The sequence below is a fragment of the Ursus americanus genome, chromosome 30 (genome assembly GCF_024610735.1).
Source record: "Ursus americanus isolate L20-20 chromosome 30, mUrsAme1.1.p, whole genome shotgun sequence".
NCBI classification, from domain to species: Eukaryota; Metazoa; Chordata; class Mammalia; order Carnivora; family Ursidae; genus Ursus; species Ursus americanus.
The window spans coordinates 28,255,568-28,267,533 of NC_142156.1; the positions used below are offsets into that span (position 1 = coordinate 28,255,568).

The 11,966-nt window shown below is 40.2% G+C and overlaps 1 protein-coding gene across 1 annotated transcript; it reads left to right on the forward strand.

Moving 5' to 3' along the window:
* The first annotated feature begins 8,301 nt into the window (after positions 1-8,301).
* Positions 8,302-11,515, forward strand: MC5R (melanocortin 5 receptor). Its single transcript, XM_045815172.2, has 2 exons — positions 8,302-8,467; positions 9,874-11,515. Exon 2 carries the CDS (start codon positions 9,900-9,902, stop codon positions 10,875-10,877), a length of 978 nt encoding a protein of 325 aa, XP_045671128.1. The 5' UTR covers positions 8,302-8,467; positions 9,874-9,899; the 3' UTR covers positions 10,878-11,515.
* The last annotated feature ends 451 nt before the right edge of the window (positions 11,516-11,966 follow it).

Sequence of the window (11,966 nt, forward strand, 5' to 3'; positions counted from 1 at the left end):
ATAGAGACAGCCAGCGAGAGAGGGAACACAAGCAGGGGGAGTGGGAGAGGAAGAAGCAGGCTCATAGCAGAAGAGCCTGATGTGGGGCTCGATCCCATAACGCCGGGATCACGCCCTGAGCCGAAGGCAGACGCTTAACCACTGTGCCACCCAGGCGCCCCAGAAGCACGATTTAGAAAAGAAGAAAGCAGATTTTAATTGAGACAGTGATTGATTTTTATAAAGGTAATTTTGAGTAGATGTTCCTTTTCTTATATCCCTGATGAATGTGGATGCCAAAATTCTCAACAAGATCCTAGCTAATAGGATCCAACGGTACATTAAAAGGATTTTCCATCATAACCAGGTGGAATTCATTCCTGGGATGCAAGTGTGGTTCAACATTCACAAACCAATCAGTGTGATAGAACACATTAATAAGAGAAGAAACATCCTCTAAATTGATGCAGAGAAAGCATTTGACAAAATACAGCATCCTTTCCTGATTAACACCCTTCAGAGTGTAGGGATAGAAGGCATATTCCTCAATTTCATAAAAATCATCTATGAGAAGCCCATAGCAAATATTATTCTCAATGGGGAAAAGCTGAGAGCCTTTCCCTTAAGATCAGCAACACAGCAAGGATGCCCACTCTCACCATTATTGTTCAACACAGTACAAGAAGTCCTAGGAACAAAAATCAGACAACAAAAAGAAATAGAAGGTATACAAACTGACAAAGAAGAAGTCAAACTCTCTTCACAGATGATGTGATACTTTATGTGGAAAACCCAAGAGACTCTACCCCCAAATTACTAGAACTCATACAGCAATTCAGTAATGTGGTAGGATACAAAATCAATGCACAGAAATCAGTTGCTTTCTTATACACCAACAATGTAATTGTAGAAAGAGAAATTAGGGAATTGATTCCATTTACAATAGTACCAAAAACCATAAGATACCTTGGAATAAACCTAACCAAAGAGGTAAAGGATTTATACTCTAGAAACTACAGAAAACTTATTAAATAAATTGAAGAAAACACAAAAAGATGGAAAAACATTCCATTCTCATGGATTGGATAAATAAACATTGTTAAAATGTATATACTACTGAGAACAATCTATACTTTCAGTGCCATCCCAATCAAAATATCAATGCCATTTTTCAAAGTGCTGGAACAAACAATCCTAAAATTTGTGTGGAACCAGAGAAGACCCCAAATCGCCAAGAAATGTTGAAAAAAGAAAAACAAAGCTGGGGGCATCACGTTGCCTGATTTCAAGCTATATTACAAAGCTTTGACCACCAAGACAACATGGTACTGGCAGAAAAACAGACACACAGATCAATGGAACAAAATAGAGACTCCAGAAATGGATCCTCAACTCTATGGTCAACTAATCTTTGACAAAGCAGGAAAAAGCATCCAATGGAAAAAAGACAGTCTCTTCAATAAACGGTGCTGGGAAAATTGGACAGCTATATACAAGAGAATGAAACTTGACTATTCTCTAACACCATACACAAAGATAAACTCTAAATGGATAAAATACCTCTATGTAAGACAGGAATCCATCAAAATCATAGAGAAGAACATGGGTAATAACCTCTTCAACATCGGCCACAGCAACTTCTTTCGAGATATGTCTCCAAAGGCAAGGGAAACAAAAGTGAAAATGGACTTTTGGGACTTCATCAAGATAAAATCTTCTGCACAGCAAAGGAAACAGCCAACAAAACAAAGAGGCAACCCATGGAACAGGAGAAGATATTTGCAAATGACACTACAGATAAGGAGCTGGTATCCATGATCTCTAAAGAACTTCTCAAACTCAACACTCAAAAAACAATCAACTCAAAAAATGGGCAGAAGACATGAACAGACACTTTCCCAATGAAGACATACAAATGGCTAACAGACACATGAAAAATGTTCAAAATCATTAGCCATCAGGGAAATTCAAATCAAAACCACATTGAGATACCACCTTGCACCAGTTAGAATCACAAAATTGACAAGGCAGGAAACAACAAATGTTGGAGAGGATGTGGAGAAAGGGGAACCCTCTTATACTGTTGGTGGGAATGCAAGTTGGTACAGCCACTTTGGAAAACAGTGTGGAGGTCCTTTAAATAGTTAAAAATAGAGCTACCCTATGATCCAGCAATTGCACTACTGGGTATTTACCCCAAAGATACAGGTGAAGTGAAAAGAAGGGCCATATGCACCCCAATGTTCAATAGCAGCAATATCCACAATAGCCAAACCGTGGAAGGAGCTGAGATGCCCTTCGACAGATGAACGGATAAAGAAGATGTGGTCCATATCTACAATGGAATATTACTCAGCCATCAGAAAGGATGATTACCCAACATTTGCATCAACATGGATGGAACTGGAGGAGATTATGCTAAGTGAAATAAGTCAAGCAGAGAAAGACAATTATCATACGGTATCACTTACGTGTGGAACATAAGGACTAGCATGGAGGAAACTCTTCAGGAGAAGGAAGGGAAACATGAAGGGTGTAAAATCAGAGGGGGAGAAGAACCATGAAAGGCTATGGACTCTGGGAAACAAACTGAGGGTTCCAGAGGGGAATTGGGTGGGGGGATGGGTTAGCCCAGTGATGGGTATTAAGGAGGGCACATATTGCATGGAGCACTGGGTGTTATAAGCAAATACTGCATCAAAAAACTAATGATGTATATGGTGACTAATATAACATAATAAAAAATTAATTAATTTAAAAAAGCTTAAAATGGGAAAAAAAGTAATAAGCTAGTAATTTGCTCAAATATTACACAGATATGCAAACATTTAAAATATATTGTGCATAAACACTTTTTAAGTCTCATAACCAAACTAGATCAGTAATGTGCTGAAAATATAAAAGTAAAAAAAAAATTAAATAGCATTAAAAAATCTTGGGAAAAGGAAAAGATATTCCTTTCCTTCCATCTGCAGCCATAGAGACTAGAGAGGGTAAGAAACACTCATAAAAAAATCACTAACAACGTATTCAGCGAAGTTTTTTCACATTAGGTTTTCCTAATATGTAAATTTTTAAAGGCCAAGACCAATTTTATGTGTGTCTTAGATTAAATGTGTATGAAAACAAGGAGATTCAAGTGTAAATGGAAAGTCCATGCAAACTCTTTCTGAGTTTTATATATCTCAACTTGGACTAATTTATATTCAGTACAGTATTTTGTAAATGATGTCTGGTGGCATAGGTCCAAAGACAAAATCCTAACAAAATTTTTCCAGTAAGAATTCACACAAAAATGGAAGGTACGGGCCACAGAATGGATCCAAGAATGCTTTTAGCTCATTGCCATTACTCACATCATCTCTTGTGATAGCAATTTAAGAGAACTCATGGCTAAAACTTATCAAATTAATAAACATAGTTTCTAAAAAATTATAAAGTAAATAAAAGCAAACACCAACAGGTAAAATCTTAACTGACTGAGCCACCCAGGTGCCTGCCAACAGGTAAAATCTTAGTAACCATGGTCACCTTGCTGTGAAAACTGAGAAAAAGTATTCTTTTTTTTTTCATGGTTTTTTTATTCTTTTTTTTTTGGTATTTATTTTTTATTTTTATTTATTTATTTTTTGATGTAAAGTTCGATGATTCATTAATTGCATATAACACCCAGTGCACCATGCAATACGTGTCCTCCTTGCTACCCATCACCAGCCTATCCCATTCCCCCACCACCCCTCCCCTCTGAAGCCCTCAGTTTGTTTCTCAGAGTCCACAGTCTCTCATGCTTCATTCCCTCTTCTAATTACCCCCCTTTCTTTATCCCTTTCTTCTCCTACCGATCTTCCTAGCTCTTATGTTCCGTAGATGAGAGAAACCATATGAGAAAAAGTATTCTTAACACCACGCCACATAATTATATTTCACTTTTATTAACAGATATTTAGTAAATACTTATTGTATTTATATCCACAATGGGTAAGTGAAAGTCTACATTGTGGATATTTATAAGAAATATGTCCTGAATTGGGGTGACTGAGTGGCTCAGTAGATTAAGCATCTGCCTTGGGTCATGGTCTGGGATCCTGGGATCAAGCTCTGTGTCGGGCTCCCTGCTCAGTGGAAAGTCTGCTTTCCCTCATCCTCTGTTCCTCCCCCACCTCTCCACTTGTGCTCTCTCTCTCTCTCAAATAAATAAATAAAATCTTAAAAAAATATATATATATATCCTGATAACTGACTTCTCTCTCTTTCATCACTTACCTGCTTTTCACACCTTTCCATATTCAGAGGAGGAAAGCCGGATGTTAAATTTGTCTTCTATTTATATATTTATATTAATTTATCTTATATGTATTCCTTTAATCATTGGTTTCTCATAAATTAAACATATTTTCAAACATTTTAATTCTTTTAGCTATGGTCTTATATCTCTTCTTGAAATAAACATGTTACAACCAAAGTAATACTTTTCTGCCACATACACTGAAACTTCAATATGTGGTTTTCAAAGGTCAAAACATTTCTGTCCTTTTCAGATGTGATCAAAAGTGTGAACAAAACACTTTCTGGCCACTGCCTACCGCATATCCTCTTTCCAAGTACTGCATGCCCCCTCCTGCCCTAGTGTGAAGTCTGTCTCTACTGCCAAGCTGTACCAAGGGAAACCCTACCTGACCAAGGCTGACTGGCCCATACTGGATCAATGATCTATGTGGTGGGCCAATCTGATGGACTCTTGAATTTGAGCACAGAGACCATTGCCCAGCAAATGTTTACTCCACTTCTTTTTCCCCTACACTGTGATGTTGGGCATGGCTATGAGATTTGTTTTGGCAAATGGAATGTTACCAGATGGATTACAGTCATAGGCATTAATTATGTTTGCATGGCTTGACTTGTCTCTTGTGCTCTGGTGGTCTGGAAGGAGACTATGCCCCAGGTCACCACTGTGCTTTCATCTTGACCCCAGAACAAAGTAGGGAGATGCTCCTGGTAGCCAATAGAGCAAGGACTGAGCAGAACTGAAACATCCTCTGGTCTGAAGTCTTGGAGCCTGATGTCTAGTAAAGTCTGGCAGCGTTGCAGCTAAAGTGAGAATGAAAATAAGTTATTTTTATTTTAAGCATCTGTATTTTAATGTGCTTTATTATACATCAGTATTGAGGCAATAACTGACTCATAAAGTAAGAATTATTTGATTGTGCTTCTTGGAGATGGCAGGTCATTCAGGCTGGGCTTGAGATGGCCATTTTGGGGCATGATAAGCTAGTGAACAAGCAGAGGGAGTTGCAGCTATCTCGTATTCCTTTCTTCACTGGAGCATGTTCCTTTTTTCTTGGGGACTGATTTTTAAGTGATCTAGAGAGAGGGAACTGGCTCTTAGCCAAACCATGGCATGTCTTCAGATATTATTTTTTGCAGACTGAAAGTTTGCAATACAAAAGACCAGTACCTTGAGTACACTGTGGTAATAAATATAGGGGAGGACTATAAAGTGACAGAATGGAAATGGTACTGGATTTAAACATTCATAGTAAATTCAAATTGGTAGTCTTTCTACGTAGTCACAATGTAAAATGAGAATGAAGTGGAAGCTATTCAACTTGAAGGCTGTTAAGGTTGTTAAGTGTTTAGAGAATATTTTCAAAATGCACTGTCCTGACTGCAGAGGTACAAAAGGACTTTCTGGAAGTTCATGAAAACAGAAGAGTCTACATTGACCAGAGGGCTTGTTGGTTAGTTGAAAGCATAGTCAGTGAGCTAAATGGAATCCCAAAGTCTTCTTGATGTGAGGAAAAGATTTTTTCCATAACTGAGTTTGTATCACTGTACTGATGAACCACTCAGTGTATTTTTACCTTCTATAAAATGTCAGAACATAGCAAAATCCATGTGTTTCTATGTAAGAATTCAGATGTTCTGTGATGTAGTAGGAAGGTCAAGAGAAAAGAGAGCATACAATAGAATTTTAGGAACTGTAGGATCCTTTTAGCTGCAAGTATATGAAGGCCAAATCAGACTTGTTTAAATGATGAAGATAATATATTAACTCATGTAACTGAAAGTGCAGAAAATGTCAGGCTTGAAGAAGGGCTGGACCTGGTGGGTCAACATCAATCAGATCCTGGTTTAGTTCCTACTGTTAGTCTCAGTCCTATGGCTGGCTGTCCTTGGGGTGGGAAGTTAGTAGTTAACTACTACTAGGACTATATAGGGCTTTAAATCATACTTTGTAGGGGAGATAGAGTACACTTTTTGTGGTAATAACCACCAATGAAAAATAAAATTCTTATTTCAGAAGTTCCTGAGAAATTTCTGCTTGTTTTCCTGAATTGGGTACCATCTAACTAATCCTTATGGCTAATGGTTGATCAAGGCCACACTGGATTTACCTGAATGGGAAGAGGAAAGGGAAGTGTCAGGCCATTGCTGATCTCTGGGGCCACTGAGGGGAGTCCTGCAACCCGGAAGTCTACAGTCTGCTGGAGAAGATGTCGGACAGATGATTATAGTACAGGGAGATCAGGAGGGGACAGCCACTCACAGCCAGTGTAGGGATATCCTTCAAAAGATTTCCAGCAGGAAGTACTGGCTTGCATCTAAAAGAATGAATAGGAATTTAGTGGACAGAGGAGAAAGAGAGAAGGAACAAATTTTGGGTAGAGAGAACATGTTATAAAAAAGGAGTTTTGTTGGAAAGCCTGAAGTAACAACCAGTATAGAAGAACCTTTTTTTTTTTTTTAAAGATTTTATTTATTTATTCGACAGAGATAGAGACAGCCAGCGAGAGAGGGAACACAAGCAGGGGGAGTGGGAGAGGAAGAAGCAGGCTCATAGCAGAAGAGCCTGATGTGGGACTCGATCCCATAATGCCGGGATCACGCCCTGAGCCGAAGGCAGACGCTTAACCGCTGTGCCACCCAGGCGCCCCTAGAAGAACCTTCTTGAATAAAAATTGGCAAGGTAACCACAAGAACAATAGGAAAGATTTAAAAACTGACAAAGAGAACTTGCTCCCCAAATATTGTGGCTAACTTCCCAATGCTTATCTGAATGTTGGGCTAAGAAATCTCCATGTGCCCCTCCAATGAGCAATACAGTATCCTACAAAAGGAATACATTGAGTGAGTTCATTTGCTTATTAGGATTTTATGCTTCTAGAAGGAAAGGACTTTCTCTATTTAGTTTTTTCTCTAAGATTCTTATCTTTATACTAAGTACAAAAGATGGTTATTCAAACTCTGCTTCTTTCCAGTGTTGGGAACTTGGAGTTGCCAGGTAACCTTTCAATGCATTGTGAAATGGGAATGGTAATAGGACTGAATTCCTATGGCTTCTGTAAAGATTAAGAAGGTAATTCATGTACAGGACTCAAAATAGTATCTGCACATAGGGCTTAGAGATATACACCATACGACCAGCATCAAAGGCAGCCATGCCATGTAGTACAGACAATTATCTTTAAGAGAAATCTCCAGTTTCACCACTTTGTTGGGAACCCAGAATCTTCTGCAGAGCCTTTTCTGATCTGGCATATGAGAAACACATAGACAATGTTTGAATCTTCTTATGTCTTGTCAGTCATTCCCTTTGCATATACAAGTGCTATTCCCAGCATAAGAAATCTCTTCACAATATTCCATCCTGTGGACCTCAAAAAAGCATTAGGACATCAGTGTCACTGGACCACCTAGTTTGTGGCCTTATATACTTACACTTGGAAGGGTTGTCTGACCATGTGTGAAGCCCCTGTCACATCTCTAATAGTAAAGCAGCCCCATGCATTTTTCCCCTGGGCTTGTCCTGGCAAGCGTTTGTGCGTCTGTTTCTTGGGCTGTGTAATAAAGGTCCTTTTGGTAGAAGAGGTTAGTGTTTTAGGTAGCAGAGGTCTAGAAAGTATTGCTAAGGATATTTGGCCAGGGGAAAATCTGTTTTCTCCTTTTGCTCTAGTGGCAGACAGTCTTAGGCCTACAAGAGGGTATGTGTTAGGGTCACAGTTGAGTGCTTTCCAGGCTCTGGTTCCCCAGGAACTAGTGACTGACTGTCCTGGATAGAAGGACTTACCAGGGATGGGAGAAGCTGAACTGTCACACTATCTGACAGCATTTTCATCAGTTCATAATAGAAAGAGAAAAGAAGCAATGTCAAGAACAACTGTTGTATGCAACTGTCACCAATGGCCACAGCTGCCAGGATGGGTATGCTGTCTCTAACCACTAGGTGGTAGCTCAGCCCAAGGCTGGGAAGAGAGAAGGCACAGATGGAGGTCCAGAAGGAGTGGTGACAGGGAGGCGGGTCTGCCAGGCTGCATAAAGGCAAGGGAGCTGTGACTGAGGCTTAAGCTGCCTTAGCACTTGGTTCAGAGGATCCCGTCCTAGAGTAATGGCATTTAGCTGGTGGATACCAGGTGCCCTGGCTGAGCCAGCATCCCCTGTGAGGAGCCCACGGGCTGCTGTGCAAGAGAAGAGGCTCAAGGGAGCACAGGTAAATAGCCACCCTTCCTATTAAAATTGCCTTGAAAGGAATGCAAAATCATGCCTCTTACATGTGGAAGACAGCTAATTGGATATTTAAACAGCTTGATATAATGTTTAATATAATACAATTGGTCGATATCTCTGAGATAGAACTAGACATAAATAGCAAGTGATTACAGGTTAATAAATACTTTTTATTGATGATGAGAATGCTGACAGAAATTCTAGCTCTCTCCCCAGATGTGCTCTGAGTTTGGAGGGCAAAGGCATTTTTTTATAAAGATTTTATTTATTTATTTATTTATTTATTTATTTATTTATTTGCCAGAGAGAGACAGCCAGTGAGAGAGGGAACACAAGCAGGGGGAGTGGGAGAGGAAGAAGCAGGCTCCCAGTGGAGGAGCCTGACGCGGGGCTCAATCCCAGGACCCTGGGATCATGCCCTGAGCCAAAGGCAGACGCTTAACGACTGAGCCACCCAGGCACCCCAAGGCAAAGGCATTTTTGAAAAAAATCATGGGAGAGAAATTGAGCAACAAAGGAGTGATGTATCTTGCTCTAGTATTTGGCAAATTTACTTTGTACTGTGCTTCTGTGGAATTTATGAGACTATCTGTCAATCAGACTTTGTGGAATTTCAAATGCAGAAGTCAGGGAAAATATTTATTAAGGGAAAACAGCATCCTGTGAGCTCCAGTTTTAGCACATGTGTGCAACTTAAATTTGTGCATTGAAGACAGTAACTTTTTGCATGTGATTATGCTCAAATTAACAGATAACCATGGCTAGTCTCAGTTACATCTAGGGGGACTGAGCCCTAGTGGATTTTAGAAGTGTGATATGAAAAACCAATGATGTACTATACCTTGGCTAATTGAATTTAAATAATTAAAAAATATATAATACATATAACAAAAGAAGTGTGAGGACAAATGTTGAGAAGGCACCTATCTTTTTCTCTTAAGAGAAAGAAGGCCTGTCAATCCTTCAGAAATCTGTGCTCACTTGAGAAAAATGCAGTGCAGTAGCCTCAGAAATATAAAAATCAGACTGCAAGGGACTTTGTAGGTTGTAAGTTCAGGATACTTTTGAGAGCAAACTTGGGTGCTAGGACAACAAGCATAAAAATTGAAACTGTCCTGGGCACACTGAGATGTATGGTCACTCCAATAATAGGTATGTGAAAGAATGGGAACCCAAAGTAAGGAAGGCAGAGGGGCTGGTGAAAATTCTAAGCCTGTGTGTTGGAGGGACACTGTTCCAGGGATCCAGGCAGACTAGGGCACACCAGCCTCATGCTAATGTGTCGAGTCCATTTAACCTCGTTCTCAGGTTGTGCTTGCTTTTGGCATGCTATTGTACTTCTTTGGTAGACTGTTCTCTCTGAATCATGAATTCAAACCTGTTTTACAGTAAATTTGTTGCCAAGAAGAGGAGCAATGAATTCCTCATTTCACCTGCTCTTCTTGGATCTTAACCTGAATGCCACAGAGGGCAACCTTTCAGGACCAAATATCAAGAACAAGTCTTCACCATGCGAAGAGATGGGCATTGCTGTTGAGGTGTTTCTGACTCTGGGTCTCATCAGCCTGTTGGAGAACATCTTGGTCATAGGTGCCATAGTGAAGAACAAGAACTTGCACTCCCCCATGTATTTCTTCGTGTGCAGTTTAGCAGTAGCTGACATGCTAGTGAGCATGTCTAACACATGGGAGACCATCACCATATACTTAATAAATAATAAGCACCTGGTGATAGCAGATGCCTTTGTGCGTCACATTGACAATGTGTTTGACTCTATGATCTGCATTTCTGTGGTGGCCTCCATGTGCAGTTTGCTGGCCATTGCAGTGGATAGGTATGTCACCATCTTCTATGCTCTGCGCTACCACCACATCATGACAGTGAAGCGTTCCGGGGTGATTATCATGTGTATCTGGACCTTTTGCACAGGCTGTGGCATTGTCTTCATCATTTACTATGAATCCACTTATGTAATCATTTGCCTCATCTCCATGTTCTTCACCATGTTGTTCCTCATGGTGTCGCTGTATATACACATGTTCCTCCTGGCACGGACTCATGTTAAGCAGATAGCAGCTCTGCGTGGATACAGCTCTGTGCGGCAAATGACCAGCATGAAAGGTGCTGTCACCCTGACCATGCTGCTGGGCATTTTCATTGTGTGCTGGGCTCCATTCTTTCTCCATCTCATTTTGATGATTTCTTGCCCCCAGAACATTTACTGTTCTTGCTTTATGTCTTACTTTAATATGTACCTCATACTCATCATGTGTAATTCTGTGATTGATCCTCTAATATATGCTTTCCGCAGCCAGGAGATGAGGAAGTCCTTTAAAGAGATTATTTGGTGCAATGGGTTCAGAATACCCTGTAGGTTCCCTGGCAGGTATTAAACAAAAAGCTCTTCTCTCCGCGGCTCTCTTTTTTCCTTGATTTACCTTATGACAAAATCAGTTGGTACAGCCAAGGAGTAAGCCAGAAAGCTAGAAATCAAAACCATGCATTCTGTTTATCGTTTTTTCTATCTTGAATTTGTACAGCACTTATTTCCCCCTACGGTAGGTAGTTGTTGAGTCAGACATGCACATGCTGCTTATCCATTTTGGGAATGGTCTGCGACAATTTCTTACTCTTCTGTTTTTCTCCTACTTTTTCTCCTGCTTCCACCCAGTTCTGGTGGTCCGATCTATCCTCCGTCTATTAAGTGTGTGCTCAGGGATGATAAAACATCCTGGATGCAGGTCTCAGCATGAGGAACAGCTATAACTGAAATTGTAACTATAACTGAAAGAAGAGCTGTGTGATTGCTTTCTTTCCCTAGGAGCGGTTTCATAACTTTGCTTGATGCTCCTGGGAGTCATGCATGCTTTTCAGGGTCAGATTCTTTCCATTTGAATTCTAGTTCATTTGTTACACCTCTCTTTTCCAAAACTTTTTATTTTATGGCTTATGTCCATAATTGTCCAAGGGTGGAATTTCCTTAATTATACTTCTGTCAATCATGTTTTTGTCCTACATAGACATAAACCTTCATGCTACAAACCTTGCCTCGTGTGGTGTAAAAGTCTCTGTGTCTTATTCTGACTCAGTCAACGGTTTCCAAATGAGTGTTTTGGGGTTATGTCAGGGGCTCTAGGTGCTTCCATCCTCCATGTAGCACATGCCCATAGCCAAGTTATCTTTGAACTTTTCAGACAGAATCTGTCTTGGATTCTGAAATCCCCTCACCATATACTTTGCACATTGCAATCTGACTCCAGCAGCTGGAGGTCAGGTGCCTAGCTAACACAGGAAGCCCTGTCTTCTCCAATGTAGAAGGGAGGGAGAAAATTTGAATTCAGGTCTTGACTCTGTCACCAGCAGGCAATGTCACCTTAATCATCTCATTTCAGGTTCCGCATCTGTGCTGACCTCACAAGATGGTCATTAGAACTGAATGAAAAAAATGTGACAACACCTTGAAAACTTGTGAAGCACCATAA